General features: G+C 39.0%; 1 protein-coding gene across 4 annotated transcripts in view; it reads right to left on the bottom strand.

Moving 5' to 3' along the window:
* The window catches only part of spryd3 (SPRY domain containing 3), a 216,994-nt gene that overhangs the window by 188,863 nt on the left and 10,302 nt on the right, over window positions 1-17,829 (bottom strand). For all 4 annotated transcript variants that reach the window (XM_059956066.1, XM_059956068.1, XM_059956065.1 and 1 more), the window contains one exon: window positions 4,189-4,264. In XM_059956066.1, coding sequence (XP_059812049.1) covers window positions 4,189-4,264 — 76 coding nt within the window. The remainder of the gene's footprint in view (window positions 1-4,188; window positions 4,265-17,829) is intronic.

The following is a 17,829-nucleotide window of genomic DNA, read 5'->3' as shown; positions in this document are numbered from 1 at the left end:
AGGGTCTTCAAACAAACCCTGAAAAGTAAAAAAAGATATCAAAGATAGAAATAGAGCTGTTTCCGAAGACAGAAGCAAAGGAGTCGCCGTTGGGCGCCATCGTCCTCCTAAGCTCTGCCTCCTTGTGGAGCAGATGTTGTTGCCAATCTGAACTGACTGGGGTCTGTAAGTGAGGAAATCCAGGATCTAACTGCACAAGGAGGTATTGAGGCCAAGGTCTTGAAGCTTGTTGATTATTTCTGAGGGGACGATGGTATTGAATGCCAAGCTGTAGTCAATGAAGATTATCCTGATGTATGCATCTTCACTGTCCAAGTGTTCCAGGGTTGAGTGAAGAGCCAATGAGATGGCATCTGCTGTTGACCTGTCGTCACAGTAGGCAAATTGGAGCAGATCCAAATCACACTTCAGGGACTCAGGGACCTCTCAAAACACTTCATCACAGTGGATGTAAGTGCCACTGAACGACAGTCATTGAGGCAGGTTTCCACATTCTTCTTCGGCACTAGCATAATTGAAGCCTGCTTGAAGCTGGTGGGTACCTCAGTTGACAATGCGAGAGATTAAAGCCAGTTGATTAGCACAGGTCTTCAGTACTCAGCCAGGCATCCTGTTTGGACCAGATGTTTTCCATGGGTTCACCCTCCTGAAGGATGCTCTCACACTGGCCTCAGGCTCAAATCAAAGAATGATCAGGGGCTGTGGGAGTTTGTGAAGGTGCCTCCATATTTTGATGGTCAAAGTAAGCATAGAAGGTAGTGAAATCACCTGGGAGCGAAACCTTGTTGTCATATATTTCGCTTAGTTTCACATTGCAAGAGGTGACAGTATTCAAACCCTCTCAGCTGTCAAGCATCTTTCAGTGATTCATGTTTGGTCCAGAAATGCCACTTTGCATGCGACATGGCTTTCCAAAGGTCCTGCCTAGACCTTGTGTATTTTACTTGGTTGCTAGACCAGAATGCCACTGCTTTTGCCCTCAGCAGATTACAGATCTCTTGGTTCATCCAGGACTTCTGGTTGCAGGAGACTCTGCATGACTCTATGGGGACAGAGTAATGAACGATTGTCTTTATAAAGACAGTGACAACCGTAGTGAATTCATTCAGATCCTCTGATGAGTCCTTCAACGCGGCCAGTCCACCGACTCAAAGAAATCCTGCAGCTGCACCTCTTCCTCCCACGATGACCTCTTTGCCGTCCTAATCTCTGCAGCCTTCCTCTTTAGCCTCTGCCTATATGCAGGTAGGAGGACAGCTAGATGATCAAATTTCCAAAATACAGTCTAGGGCAGGCATGGGCAAACTGCGGCCCGTTAAACTTTTTAATCCGGCCCGCAGAACTTGATGAAATTATATTAATAAACCTTGTTAACGTTTTTTCCCCGCAATTCTGGCGTTTTCCCAATAGATGACGCACTCTATATACATTGACCTTTGTTGAGGTGCAGCGTATTACTCCACATTTGCGCTTTACTTTGTGACCTTGTGGCGACCCATTTCCTGGCACATCCGAACCGGCTCACAATTAGCCAGCGTTCCGGCTAAGGGAGATAGCCTGCGAGGATTTGCGAGCACAGAGCTCCGCATACTAGCGCGCTCTCACTGTTCTGTCATTGTGCGGGTCGTTGTTGAGTTTTGGCACAGGGGACAATTGAATAAGAAGGAGCAGGACAAGTAGACCTGCATCTCCTACCGTTTTTGAAATAAAGACAGTCAGGAGGAGAGTGATGATGATAATATCTTGAAGGATAACAGAATTTTCAGTGCTTTAAAATAATAACTGTTACTATTTAAAAAGCTGTATTTTATTCATTTAATTTTCAGTGTTTTAAAAGTCATTTCAATAAATAGCTAAATACCATGGGACTTCAAAGACAGATATTTTGTTGTAATGCATTTGTTCATTTTCAATTGAAATTAAAGCACATGCTTTCTACATATCCCATGATATTTTATTTTCTCTTATGAGGTGTATTACCAAAACACTCCGTCCATCTGCTCCTAGTCCGGCCCCCCTGTCAAATTTTAGAACCCTTTGTGGCCCTCAAGTCAAAAAGTTTGCCTACCCCTGGTCTAGGGAATTGAACAGTAAGCATTTTTTGTTCCTCCATTCACTGAGATCCTGTGCCTTTCGCCATGTCCTTGCTGCTTATCGACTTTTCAGCTCAACTCATTTGCTCAGAAGTTGCCGAGCAAAATAATTTTAGCCTGAAGGGAGAATGCAGACATCTAATTAAACCTCTCTGGTGTGTTATCCACTTCAATGGGACATCCTGGCCTTGGCAACTATATAAAAAGGAACTATATTTTAAATTAAATTCATACCTGGTTTACAAAAAAGGTAGAGGGCAAAATTATATTTACATTGCAAAAATGAACACAGGAGAGCTTTCTTGTGGATTTAAGGATTTATATTACTGAAGCCCCAATGAAACATTCAACATTAACAGCCACTCCAGTGCAAAGGAACAAGGGTTGATATGGTAAAATTGAATGTCTTCATGCAAATCATAGAATGCATTGGAAAGAGAACAAAGGATGAAATTTTGCCAGTCAAATTACCAAAGGATATAAGACACAATGGAAATGTTATGACTACTGAGGCTAAATGGAAGTGATAATTCCCAGCGTTTATCATTTTCTACTCAAACAAATACAAGGGAGTCAGGAAAATGTTTAGTTTGAGAATGAATAGTTTAACAACATCTCAAGTTCACCATGGTCTTATAGCATTCTCCAAGTTGTCTTTAGGAGTTAGGAAGGAATTTTGCGAAATATACTTTTCCTAATATTGGTCCCTTTTATCTCAATTGTATTTGTTTCCCTGTGAATGAATGTCAATGATGTTTTCAATGGCTAATGAATAATGATGGGTTTATTGGATTTTTCTCAACCTTCTAAGTGTCTCGAGGCAGCACTCATTTTGGTGAGAGATTTGTTGGCTCAAATCCCATTTCAGAAACTTGACCTCAATTAAAAGTGACACCTCAACACAAGCCTGAAGGCAAGCTGCATTATAAGAGGCATTGTTCCTTGGATTAGACGTTAAACCAAGGCCCACTCTACCCATAACACAGACGCAAAATATCACATGGTAATGCACAAAAGGCAACAAGTAGTTTCCCGGGTGACCTGGCTGATGATCAAAATCAAACAGAAACAAAAAATAGGAACAGATGTAGGCCATTGACTCTTCAAGCATGCTCCACCCTACCATATGATAATGGATAATCTTCGAAATTCCCTCTCCCCATATACCTTGATTCTTCAAGCCCTAAGAATAATACTTAACTTCTTCTTGAATATATTTAATGGGCTTCAACTGCTTTCAAAAGTAGGGAACTCCATAGGCTTACCACCATCTAAGATAAAAAATTTCACATCTCAGTTTTAAAATGCTTGTTGCTTATCCTTAGACGTGACTCCCCACCATTGGGAACATCCTTCTGGTAATTAATTACTCCAGTCTTGTAGAATTTTGTAGATTTCTGGAAGATCCCCTTTCATTTTTCTAGACCATAGTAAATATTGACCCAATCTCTCTTCATACATGTCCTGCCACCCTAGAAATCAGTCTGGTGAATAAAATAGATTAAGTAGTAATCTATCTCATTTGTTATTTATGGCAATTTGCTTGAAACAGAACAATACAAATGCCTGAATTTCTTTAAACTACCACTCGAGACAATTCAAATTAACCTATCTGTTAAAACTTAAACCAAAACAATGCAATTTGAACCTTAATTGCTCAACTGTTTATTTCTTCAACTTGAATGAAGTAAAACCCCAAATGCCACTTGCTGACAATTACTCTATTAAAAGGAAATCCACTAACTCAACTATAATTTAAGGCTGAAGCAATTATCTACAGAACTCCTGATGTACAGTACATCAGAACCACCATATTTTTATCTTGACAAATTTATTCTTGACCACACCAGTAAGCTCCATACTTCAGAGCATAAACATTTCACTGCTTTTGTCACAGTCAACAGAAATTTAGGAACAGCTGCTTTCACTGGTAAGAACCTTTATAGACAGTGGCCATACTTTACATGAGTAGAATAATCGATCATAGCAAATAATGTGGATTTAAACAACAGTCTCTTCGACTGTTGATTTCAATAATCATGTATCGTAAAGCGTGTCACTGCACACCACAAGCGGTTCAGTTAAATTCACACACCTCAAAATAATTGCTCTCCCTTGTCAACGGATGTGGGGCCACGTAACAGCCAACTTCATCTGAGTTTCCATGGTAGCTGGGAGGAAAAACCCAAAAGATTAATATCCATAAACATCACATGAATTTGTTTTAAATAAAATTATTGAACATGTTGGATGAATGAGATGTAACCCCCACCAACAGTGTAAAGCTGCCCGTAAGTCAGTTAAGAAATATCCACCAAGTGGTATTGTTAATTTCAACAATGGTTATCAGGGGTGTGGAGGCTGGTCACTATCTTCACCCCTCAAATTCCTTTGTTCACCAATTCATTCACCCAGAGTTCCAAAATTACCTACAAGTCAAAATTCATAAATATGGATATGATCTGTATCATCCAATTCTAAGGATTCAGATTAGGGATGAGAATTTCCTTGACCAGAGATGTTCATCACAAAACATCCCTTTGATTCAACCACTGTCACATTCCTTCAAAGTCATTTGTATTCCACAGGCTTGGTGTTCATAGCTACCTTTCGCTGTTCCCCAAACCATTGTCTCTCCCCACATTCCGACAGAGGTTAATTGCTTTAGGAACAAGACAATGGCCCCTTTAGGTCTTAGAAAGTGTGCCACCTACAGCTGAAGGTCAATAAATCCTTCTCAGCATACTGGCTCAATTATGGAAACAAGGTCTAACTTGTTTAATAGGACAGTGACATTTGTTCTTATACAATGTTTTACCAGCTGCACCAACATCCCAATACCATAACAGTACATAGTCACATGTTCTAATTTCCAATCATCTAGGAGCAACTTGAGAAGAGATAAATGAATGTATTTGCGGTACCCACCAGCTTACAGAATGGGATGTTTCCAGAAGAACAGCAACATCTTAAATGGGCCTTCAGTGTTTCTCACTCTCAGACGGTTTAAAGACCTGCCCAATAGTATGATATTACTTCAAATGAATCTAGCCTAGGGGGCCAGAAAAACCAGAAAAATGTAGGGATGCCTGAACTACTCTGGCTAGATGTTGATTTGCTTTTGCACTGCTGATAACATATTGAAACACGGAAAACCTTCAGGATCAACTATTAAGGTCTGCGAATAATAATAAAAAATAGTGGATTGATAGCACAACAGCTCATTACGTTTGCTTTGCCAGTGAACAGAAGCAGCACAGATTTGATCATTTCATCTGGAATGACTCCCAGAACTCTGCAATGTAAAAGTCTTAGCTTTCTCAATGCTGAATATACTTAATGGGCGAGTACCCACAGTTATCTGGGCAGAAAATTGAAAAATACCTAAACCTCATAAGAAATCTCACCTCACCTCAGACATAAATAGCTGATTCCTTATCTTCAGACAATGGTCCAGAGATCTATATCACTCCACATGCTCACCACAGAAAACATCCTGACTACTCCTTACATGTTTTATTGAGATCTCCTATTCTTCAAAATTGCAAGGTGCATGGGCCTTTTTTTTTTACTTAATCCTTCTTCAAAAGACAACCCCTTCACCTCAGGAACCTTTGCTGCAACACCTCCACAGCAACCATACGTATATTTAATTAAGTGTCAACAAACATTATACTCCATACTCCAGATGTTGTCTCATCAAAGCCCTGTACACTTGTGGCACGATTCCATTTGTCTTCCTAATTATTTGCTGTATTTGCATGCTAACCTAATGTGTTGCTTGTATTACACAACACTTAAATATTACTCTGCTCTTCCAAATTGGATCAGTACATCTAAATTGGCTAAACTAATATTTCTGTTCTTAGATAGATCCCTCCATTCAAGATTCAAAATTGTTTAATGGCATTTCTAGCACACAAGTGTAAAGGAGAACAAAATAATTGTTACTCCAGACCTGATGCAGTACAAAAAAAAAGATAAAAGAACAATAATTTTTTTAAACTTAATAAATATAAACACACAAGATATCTTATGACACTAGGCACAGGAGTATCTGCACATTATTTATTTATTGAGATACAGCGCGGAACAGGCCCTTCTAGCCCTTCGAGCCATACTGCCCATCATACTGCCCATTTGGCTAGGATTAACTAGCCAAATCATGCGACAATTTACAATGACCAATTAACCTACCAACCGGTATGGCTTTGGACTGTGGGAGGAAGCTGGAGAACCTAGAGGAAACCCACATGATCATGGGGAGAATGTATAAACTCCTACAGGCAGCGGCAGGAGCTGAACCAATGTCACTGGTACTGTAAAACGCTGTGCTAACCACTACGCTGTGCTAACCACTACGCTACCTGCTAGTACTGTGCAAAAGCCTCAGACAGATACATAGAGCTAGGGTGCCTAAAACTTTTACAAGGTACATTATTTGTCAACATGGAGTGGAAAGCGCGTTTGTAAGTCTCATGGGCATAAAGGATGTTGGGAATGGTGAGGCTAGAGCACTTCAGGAGGGCTGTGGGACAGGTGGCAGAGAACTGCCAGTGGCCTGGGGGGGGGGGGGGGTGCACGGGTGCAGACACACCCACCAGATAAGGTCATTTGATTCCAAACAATTGATTTATTGATCATTACAGAAGGTCTCTCTGGTGCTTCCCACTCACTCCCTGCTCCCTTTTGCTTTTCCCAACCATGATTCTCCTCTCCCTGCCCCCCCTCCAATTTCAGTCCACAATAGATACCAATGTCAGAATCAGGTTTATTATCACTCACATATGTCATGAAATTAGTTTTCTTTTGTGGTAGCAGTAGTACAATACATAAAATTGCTACAGTGCTGTGCAAAAGTCTTAGGCACCCCAGATATATATGTGTGCCAAAGACTTTTGCACAGTTCTGTAAGGTGACTGACAGAAAATGATAAAAGTAATGGTGGTTGGGGTTGTGGAGGAAAGGTTAGTGGGTGGAGGTGTTGATCAGCCTTACTGCTTGGGGAAACTAACTGTTTGAGTCTTGTGGTCCTGGTGTGGATGCTACGTAGCCTCCTCCCTGATGGGAGTGGGATAAACAGTCCATGACCAGGGTAGGTGGGATCCTTCATGTTAATGGCACCTTTTTGTATATATGCTCTTGATGACAGGTAGACTGATGGCAGTGATGTGTTGGGCAGGTTTGACTTCCCACTGTACAGCTTTCCTGTTCACTGCAGTACAGTTTCCATACCAAGCAGTGATGCAGTTTGTTAGGATGCTCTCTGCTGTGCACTTGTAGAATGGTGAGTATGGATGTGCATAGTCCAGCTCTTTTCAACCTCCTCAGAAAGTAGAGGCATTGGTAAGCTTTCCTGACTCTGCATAATGTGGTCTGAGACCATGAGAAGTTGTGTGAAAAGTGTACTCTCAAGAGTTTTAAACTGCTCGCAGATGTGGCACTGATGTAAAAAGGGGTGTGAGTGGTGTGAAATCTCTGGAAGTCAATAACCATCTTGTGGTTTTTTGAATTTGAGGAAGAGATTATTTGTCTGGCAGCAGGCCTCGAGCTTTCCCACCGCCCTTCTGTAAGCATCTCATCCTTGTTGGTGATCAGCCAACTGTTTCTTTGGTAAACCTGACAATGTGATTACTTGAGTGTTTGGCCGTGCAGTCATGTGTGAGCAGAGTGTACAGCAGTGGGCTCAGCACACTGCCCGGGGGGGAGGAAGGGTGGAGCAGCCATATTGAAGATGATGGGGCAGGAGGAGAGGCTGTGCATCCTGACTATCTGAGGTCTATTGGTTAGGATCCATAGATCCCTCAAGTTGATAGGGTGGTTAAGAAGGCATATAGTGTGTTAGCCTTTATTAGTCAGGGGACTGCGTTCAAGAGCCACAAGGTAATGTTGCAGCTCCATAAAACTCTGGTTAGACCACACGGAGTATTGTGTTCACTTATGGTCGCCTCATTATAGGAAGGATGTGGAAGCTTTAGAGAGGGTGCAGAAGAGATTTATCAGGATACTACCTGGATTAGAGAGCGTGACTTATGAGGATAGGTTAAGCGAGCTGCAGCTTTTCTCTTTGGAGTGTAGGAGCAGAGGTGACGTGCAAGATGTAAAAGGTGATAACAGGCACTGATAGAGTGGGAAACCAGTGCTCCCCCCACCACCCCCCAGAGTGGGGATGGCTATTATGAGGGCAAAATTTCAGATAATTGGAGGAAAGTTCAGAGGGGAATGTCAGCAGCAGGTTTTTATTTATTTAAAACACACAGAATGGTGTGCTTTAAATAAACTGCCAGGGGTGGTGGTAGAGGCAAATACATTAGGGACATTTAACAGACTCTTAGTCACATGGATTAAGAAAAATGGAGGGAATGTGGGAGAAAAGAGTTGGATTGATTTTGGAGTAGGTTAAAAGGTCAGCACAAAATCTTGAGCCAAGGGGCCTGTACTGTGCAGTATTGTTCAGTGTTCCATGTGTCTTAAATTTACTAATTCTATAAACCTCAACATATTCTGTTTTCTCCTCGCAATTCACTTTCCTACTCACCTTTGTAGCAGCAATCTTGGATATAATTATGCTTGGTCCCTACATCCAAATCATCTATACAGATAACAGGCCCTAACAAACCCTGCTAAATACAGCTTACCACCGTGACAGTGACACATTCTAAACTTGCTTTGTTGTCTTTCTATTAAAAAAGGAAACAAATTCATGGAATGAATTTAAGGCAGATTCCTAGAACTACGTGGTGCAGTCCAAACAGGAAAAAATGTACTGTATGTTAGATCTGTTTTGGGTATCAAAAGGTGTGATGATTTTTTTTTATTTTATTGAGATACAGTGTGGAGTAGGCCTTTCCAGCTATACTGGCCAACAATCGATTCAACCCTAGCCTAATCACAAAGCAATTTACAATGACCAATTAACCGACCAATCAGTGTGTCTTTTGACTGTGGGAGGAAACTGAAGCACCTGAAGCACCATGTGGTCACAGGGAGAACATACAAATTCCTTACAGGCAGCAGTGGGAATTGAACCCGAGTCACCTGTAATGTGAAACACTGTGCTAACCACTACACTACCTTGCCACCCTTATTACACAGGCATATGTTAATATATTACCCTCAAACAATTTTACCTTGCACTGCAATCTTTTACATGTCACCTTTTAAAAATCAACTTCACCCTATGTATGCCTTTCATGAAAGAACATTATCTCAGACAAATTATATAATGATTTGCTTCCCCCATCTCTTTCCCATTATTATTGTAATCTCAATCTCCAAAGGAACAAACATTAATTTTTGTAGTTTATCAATGTATTTACTTGCAGAAGCTCTTACAATCTATGTTTACATTTCTTGCTGAATTCCTCATTCAATTTTTGTTACCCTTATCAATCTTTTGAGTCACCTTTTGCTGGGTTTTAAAATTCCTCTCAGCCTCAGGCTCACCTTATCTTTCAATTCATACTTTATAATCCTTATCTTTAGCTACCTAGACATCTCGTCTTTCTGACAGAGTACCAACTTCCCAATGGAGTATACAGTGGATTCCAGTTAATTGGGACACATCAGAACCAGTATATCTTTGGCCCAAGTAAGCAGCTGCCCCAATTAGCCACAAGTTCATGGAAATATTTAAAAGGCATAAAAAAAACACCTCAAACTACTATTTGAGTAACAATTTATTATTTAAATGAAATACAGAACAAATTAGAGCACTAGCAATACCTCTACAGTACTATAACACTGTATATTAATTCCTAATAGCTGAGGGAGGAATTAATCTGCTGTGTTATTTTGATTCACTGTAAATGAACAAAATCAGCAGACACCTAGTGCAGATAACAGACTGCCTTCATACAATGTTTTAGATGATCGCATCTTCCAAATCTTCATTTTCATTGTGCATTCAAGATATCTTCAAATTTTTCATAAGTCCTTGAAGAAGTGAAATTGTTTCATTTTCACTCCTGGCCATTTCTGGCATCTCCAAGCCCAAATGCCCAAACAGTTCTAAATGGTCTTATTGCTTATTTCTCACCAACTATCAAAAATCACTGCTTTTTGAACACACACACAACTGATGATATTTAAAAACTATTCACTCTAATCACAGTGTATTGTCTAATGGCCACATAAGTTCACAGGACTGACACGCATTAGAAAGGGTTGAGCAACAGCCTCCTGCCCAATTAAGCGGCATACTGTCCTAAATAAAGGAAATCCCAGCTAATTCCTTAATTTCATTTTTTTCCTTCAGGAGTTCTCCCATATAAACAGCTGCCCGATTAACCAATGGCCCAATTAACTGGAATCCACTGTATATTCACTGAGAATTATGAAATATTTCTTTAAATGTCTCCCTCTGCCATTTTACCATCAAGATTAGCTTTATCATACAGTGAAATGCATCGTTTACGTCATGCTTTTGATTTAAAAGTTCCCAATCTATCCTTGTTACATAAACCTTACTACCTACAGTACTGAGCAAAAGTCTTAGGTACATGTAAAAAAGATTCTGTAAAGTGATTGCTTTCAAAAATAATGAAAAGTTTCCAAATATCAAAAAATTTGCTCCTCTATAGTACACGGTTAAAAACTAAATCAAATCAATATTTGGTGTGACCGCCCTTTGCCTTTAAAAATGCATCAATTCTGTCATGCAATTTATAAAAAAAGATCAGCTCGTAGTTTGTTCCAAGCATCTTGGCAAACTTGCCACAGTTCTTCTGCAGGCTTTGGCTGTCTTGCTGGCTTCTGTCTCTCCAGGTATTCCCCCAAAGCCGAGATGATGTTGAGATCAGGGCTCTGTGGAGGCCATACCATCTGTTGTAGAACTGCATGTTCTCCTTTTCTCTGAAGATAGTTCTTTATGACCTTGGCCGTGTTTGGGATCATTGTCCTGCTGCAGAATGAAGTTGGGACCGATCAAATGCCTCCCTGATGGTATTGTGTGATAGATGAGAATCTGCTTATGCTTCTCAGCATTGAGGATCCGATAAATTTAGACCAGATCACCAACTCCATATGCAGAAATGCAACCCCAAACCTGCAGGGAACCTCCGCTGTGTTTCACTGTTGGCTGCAGACACTCATCCATGTAGTGTTCTTCAGCTCTTCTGCAGACAAACTGCCTCCTGTTTGAGCCTAAAATTTCATATTGAAGCATTGGTTCAAAGCACTTGCTGCCATTGTTCATCACCTACCCACAAAAACACAAGGACTGGGGTGAAACTCTTGGCTTTGTTTCCACTTCAGAGGAATGGCTTCTTCCAGTTTAGAAGGGACATCAGTTTGATGCATCTCTCATCTACCTCACTCAGTTTCTGAGGCTGACCATTGTGTTTCTAGTCCTCAACCTTGCCCGTTTCTCTTGTGTTTCTTTAGAAAAGCTTGAACAGCACATCTTGAAACTCCTGTCTGCTTGGGAGAGACCTTGCTGATGCTGGATGACCACCTTGTGTCTTGTTGCTGTGCTCACTCTTGCCCAGGTGTAAGAATTGATGATTTGAAGGTTAAACTGTCACATCTGCCACACCCTCACCTTTTAGTTTGGTAGCCTTTTGCCCAATTTGATTCCTTTGACACCCATTTCTGTTCAGTTTTTTTAAATTGATTTTTTAATGCATTTTCTACAACACTACAAAAAAACTCCCAAGAACGAAATAGGAAATTAATACAGTGCAAGATAAACATACAATGGTAATATAATACAGAATACAATAATTGAAAAAGCACCCAAATTGAAGTCGTGTAAAGATAGTGCCGCAAGAAAAAAACTCCAGACCAACCAGAGCAAAATGTAGGAAATATAAATCAGAACATTCAAACCCCCAAAACTGTAAATACACTTGAAAACAGAAAATAATGCCTACCAAAAAAAAAGCTGAAAGCAAGGGACTGAAAAAGTAACTTAGTCAAAAGGAAAGTTATGAAAATACTCAATAAAAGGTCCCCAGACCTTATGAAACTTTATGTCCGAATTAAGAATTGAGTAATGAATTTTTTCAAGATCTAAACAGGACATAATATCGTTAAACCATTGAGCGAGCGTAGGTGGGGCAACATCTCTCCATCTAAGAAGAATTAGACGTCTAGCCAGGAGAGAAGCAAAAAATAATATTTGATGTTTAGTCAAACTCAAACATACATCTGTCTCAGCCAAGAAACCAAAAAGAACAATTAAAGGGTTAGGTTCTAACTGGCGATTCAGAATACAGGATAAAGTTAAGAAAACATCCCTCCAAAATTTCTCTAGACTACGACAGGTCCAGTACATATGAATGAGAGAAGCCTCGCCACTTTTGCATTTATCACAAAGAGGACTAATATTAGGATAAACTCAAGATATTTTAGATTTGGACATATGAGCCCTATGAACAATCTTAAACTGTAAAAGACAGTGGCGAGTACAAAGAGAAGTTGAGTTAACCGACTTGAGAATCGAGTCCCAAACCTCATCAGATAAAGGGATACTTAAGTCATGCTCCCAAGCCATTCTGATTTTATCCAAAGGGGCACATCGTAAGGATACTAATTTATCACGAATAAAAGATATTAAACCTTTACACAATGGATTAACAGAAAGAAACAAGTCCATAGCATTTTTCTAGGGCATCTCAGGGAAGTTGGGTAATAAAGGATTAATGAAGTGTCTAACTTGGAGATATCTAAAGAAATGGGCATTAGGTAGATTAAACTTAGCAGAGAACTGTTGAAAAGATGCGAAGCGATTATCAATGAAAAGATCTTCAAAATACCTAATGCCCTTTCTATACCAATCATAAAATGTTGAATCATACATAGAAGGTAGAAAAAGATGATTATGTAAAATAGGACTAGAAAGGGAAAAACCATAGAAACCATAAAATTTCCTAAACTGGGCCCATATTCACAGAGTATGTCTAACAAGAAGATTAACAATTAGTCTAGGTAAACTACTAGGGAGTGCAGATCCAAGAAGTACAGAGATAGATAGATCCTTAGTGGAATTCAGCTCCATTGCTACCCATTTAGGGCGGTCAGACTGGCTATGGAAAAAAGACCAGAAGATAAGACAACGAATGTTAGCTGCCCAGTAGTATAGACGGAAATTAGGTAAGGCCATGCCGCCCTCTTTTTTAGACTTTTGAAGTTTTGTTAATTCTGGAACGCTTACCCTTCCACAGATAGGACAAAATAATAGTCTAAGGAATCAAAAAAGGTTTTAGAAATAAAAATTGGAATAGATTGAAATAAGTATAAAAATTTAGGGAGAACGTACATTTTAATAACATTAACACGACCTATCAAGGACATAGATAAAGGTGACCATTGTGACAAACTCTGTTTTGTAGAGTACAAAAGATCAGCAAAATCTTCACGAAAAAGATCCTTAAAATTCCTTGTATCTGTAATACCAAGATAGGTAAATTGATTATCAACTACTTTAAAGGGGAGGTCACAAAATACTAATACTTGTGCTTCTTTATTAATTGGAAAAAGTTCACTCTTATGTAAATTAAGTTTATAGCCAGAGAACTGGCTAAATTGATCAAGAAGTGAAAACATTGGAGGTAAGGATGTGGACGGATTTGAAAGAAAAAGTAATAGATCATCAGCATAAAGAGAAACTTTATGCTCAACACCCCCCCACCAGATCCCCGTCAATTCAGGACAACTTCGAAATCGCCAGAGGCTCTACAGCCAAATCAAAAAGAAAGGGACTTAAGGGACATCCTTGACAGATGCCATGTTTAAGGTTAAATAACTGGGATTGCTGAGAATTAGTCAAAACAGAGGCGGTAGGACATAGATATAGTAATTTAATCCAAGAGATAAAACTTTGACCGAGGTCAAATTTTTCTAAAACCGCAAAGAGGTAGTTCCACTCTATACGATCAAACGCTTTCTCCGCATCGAGAGAGATAACGCATTCAGGAGTCCCAGTTGAAGGTGAGTATAAAATATTAAATAAACGCCGTATGTTAAAAAAGGGAAGATGATTTTTAATAAAACCAGTTTGATCATCAGAAATAATAGAGGGTATAACAGTTTCTAATCTATGAGCCAAAACTTTGGCCAAAATTTTAACATCAACATTAAGCAAAGAAATCGGCCTGTAAGAGGAGCACTCTGTTGGATTTTGCCCTTTTTAAATAAAATAATACATACCTCATTAAATGAGGGTGGCAATTTACCATAGTTAAACGAGTCAGATAGTACTGAGAGTAACTGAGGTGAAAGAAGTGAAGAGAATGATTTATAAAATTCTATGGGGAACCCATCAGGACCAGGAGATTTGCCTGACGACAGTGCAGAGATTGCAAAAGATACTTCTAATGATATAGGCTCATTAAGTTTTGCTTTAGAATCAGATGAAATCTAAGGAAACATGTTTCCAGCTCACAAATTTCAATGGACTAACCATTATCAATTGTTAAAACGTAAAAGGCAGTAGGCATATATAAGATCAAACATTGCAAAAACAGTTTGGAAGCAAAAATATAAACATAAATCAATAAAATCAGGACATAGACATGTCCTGGATAACAAGGAAAAACAAAAAAAACAATAGATAGTGTTGGTACTGGAGAATCCACCCCACCCTCACAACCCAAAACTAGATGGCTACCCAAAAAAGCAGCTAGCTCTACAAAAAATAGGACACCCCAAAAACCATAGCATTAACATAAGCTCCGTGTAAATAATATAGCAGATACTAATTTATGCACTACAAATCAAAATTACAAATAAGAACAACTTCATCAGAAAGAATATAAAACTTAATACAAAATAGTAATCAAGAACTAATCTACCCACGAGAAACTATGAAAAATTGGAAAAAAAAGGGGGAAATTCTATATTTAAAGAGAGTACATATCAGCCGTTTTAAAAAAAAGGCAGGTCTTATACAGTAAATTGACAGAGAGACCTTCAATAAAAAACTCTAAGCCTCCCAAATAAATTAAAACCATTTGTAGTTCTCTATAGTTAGTTATTCAAAAGTAAACTAAATTACACAAATGAAATCTAAGTCCACAGAAAAATCATCTATTGAAGAAAATCACACCAAGTCCAAGGAGAGACCAACTAAAACCCTCAGGTTTTCAGAAGTTAAGGACTAAATTATTCAAATAGAGTCTGAGTTCGCAAAAAAGACTTTAATTCAAGAAATACTCATCAGCCATTTTAGGAAGTCAAACTGGATCCAAAGAAGTCAAGATGGCTGGAAGATTTCCAACAAACATATCAGCCTCTCTAACTGACTTAAATCACTTATATTCTCCAGTAGTAAGCGTAATTCGAAGATCGGCAGGATTGCGAAGGGAAGGTTTGAATCCACGATTAAAGAGCTCTTTCATAACGCCTTTGAACTCGGCACGCATCTTCAGAACTTGAGAAGCATAGTCTTCCACCATATGAATGGTATTATTTCGGAAAGTCAGCGTGCCTCTTCGGCGTGCCTCCATAATCAAACGATTTTTCACCTGATAACAATGGAAACACAGGATAACTGGTTGTGCTCTAGAACCCAAAACAGCTCGAGGGACATAAATTCTGTGAGCTCTTTCTAGCTCAGGTGGAGTCGGGAGAAATTCTTTCCTGAAAATCTCACAGAGAAAAGGAGAGAAAAATTCAACGGGGGGAACCCGTTTCAGTGGCCTCTGGCAAACTGAGAATTCGCAGACTGCAGTGCCTTCTCTGATTTTCGAGATCCGCCATTTTGGAAATAAGTTTGCTGTTTTGCTCCGTTAAGTTGGAACAGAGAGTTTCCAAATGCTGAACACGGTGTTTTAAATCTTCAGAGGTTAGGTCGATGCGAGATAAATGTTCGGCTTGATCATCCACTCTGGCTTTAATCTGATCCAATTTTGACTCCAGCTGACTGATAGAGGCTCTAAATTCAGTCTTGATATCAGTTAAAATGTCTTGTCGATTCTGTTCCAGGATAGAGAGAATCTTGGCAGACAAAGTTGGGAGTTTCTTTTTTCCCGGATTTAGAATTTTTTGTAGCCATTGTAAGATAGACATATTCGCAGGCAGATAAGAACAAACAGATAGAATAACGAACTAAGGTTTAAAAAGGGAGACACATAGTGCGAAGGTAAGAAATATAACGGAGCAAAAATTTGAAGCGACTAAACAATCGCCATCTTACCGGAAGTCCTGTTCAGTTAAGTTCATTCAACTCATCATATCATTGATCATTAGAATTCTATTTGTTATCTTTGTTTAATCATGCACTGGTCTATATACCAACAAAGTTATCAAGTTTTTATTTGAAAAGTGATTATTTAATATGTTACTTCCTTTAATGAAATACAAAAATTCTCTGTAATATTTAATTTTTTGTTAAATGAATGTTTGGAAATCTAAAATTTGTTCAATTCTACTGACAATAATACAGAAGACAAAAACAAAACTTATTAAAAATCTAGGGCATGTAAGACTTTTGCACAGTACTGTATGCCTTTAAGACTTAAAACTTTTTCCAAATTATAACTCTGAAATTGGCATTCCTTTAATACAAAATTACTAATTAATTTTGTCCCATTGACAGGACCAGATCTAAACTAGCCTATCCTCAGTTATTCCAAGGAATGACTGGCGAAAACCATTTAAAATGCATTCCATGAATTCATCCTCAAGACCACCTTTATCAATTTAATTTCCCTAGTTCATGTGAAGGTTAAAATCACTAATTATTGAATTACCTTTTTTTTTGAAAAAGTCAAGTCAACTTTTATTGTCATTTCGACCAAAAGTGCTGGTACAGTGCATAGTAAAAATGAGACGTTTTTCAGGACCATGGTGTTACATGACACAGTACAAAAAACTTGACTGAACTACGTAATTAAAAAAAAAGAGAAAGCTACACTAGACTACAGACCTACACTGGACTGCATAAAGTGCACAAAAACAGTGCAGGCATTACAATAAATAATAAACAGGACAGTAAGGCAAGGTGTCAGTCCAGGCTTTGGATATTGAGGAGTCTGATAGCTTGGGGGAAGAAACTGTTATATAGTCTGGTCGTGACCTTTATTTCCTGATTATTACCCTGCCCATAGTACAAGTACTAATAGCTAACCTATCAATTACTCCCACTAGTGTTTTCTGACCCTTGTTATTTCTTTTCACCCAAATGGTTTCTACTTCCCAAGCTATCAAGTCAGGAAGCTTTCTCATTACTGTCAACCTTTGTTATCAAAGCTACCCCCACTCCTCCTAATCCATTCTGCCAATTTTTTCAAAATGTTACTTTCAGATACCCAACCTTGGTCACCTTGCAACTACCCGAGGATATTGAACCCATCCATTTTTACATGTGCTAATTCATATCGTGTTAATTCTGATTTATCTTTTTAGCCCAGTTTGACCTTACTTACAATGAAACCTTTACCATGATACACACTAGCAATTCATTTCACAACCTGGGTGTAATTTCGCATTTCACTAAACTGCATCATTCTCTAACATTCTAAACTTATTCCCATCTGAAATCAGTATATTCCCAGATCAATCCATTCACCCCACCCACTCCTATTTGCAGCCTTAGTCATTCATTTTGTCAGAGTACTGGTCCCAGTTCATATCAAGTGAAGCTTGACCAACGTGCTCTTTCCTCAGCACTGGTCGAAGTAGCCCATCAAGCAAAGCTCTTCTCTGAACCATTTTCTGAGTCACTTTCAACCCTCCATTTCATTGGATCTCAAGGCAATTTACATGCGACTTTAGTGATAATCCATCTTTTATT

This window comes from Hypanus sabinus, chromosome X1 (genome assembly GCF_030144855.1).
Source record: "Hypanus sabinus isolate sHypSab1 chromosome X1, sHypSab1.hap1, whole genome shotgun sequence".
Classification (NCBI taxonomy): Eukaryota; Metazoa; Chordata; class Chondrichthyes; order Myliobatiformes; family Dasyatidae; genus Hypanus; species Hypanus sabinus.
The sequence above is the reverse complement of the archived record's forward strand: the minus strand, read 5'-3'. Positions and strand labels throughout refer to the sequence as shown.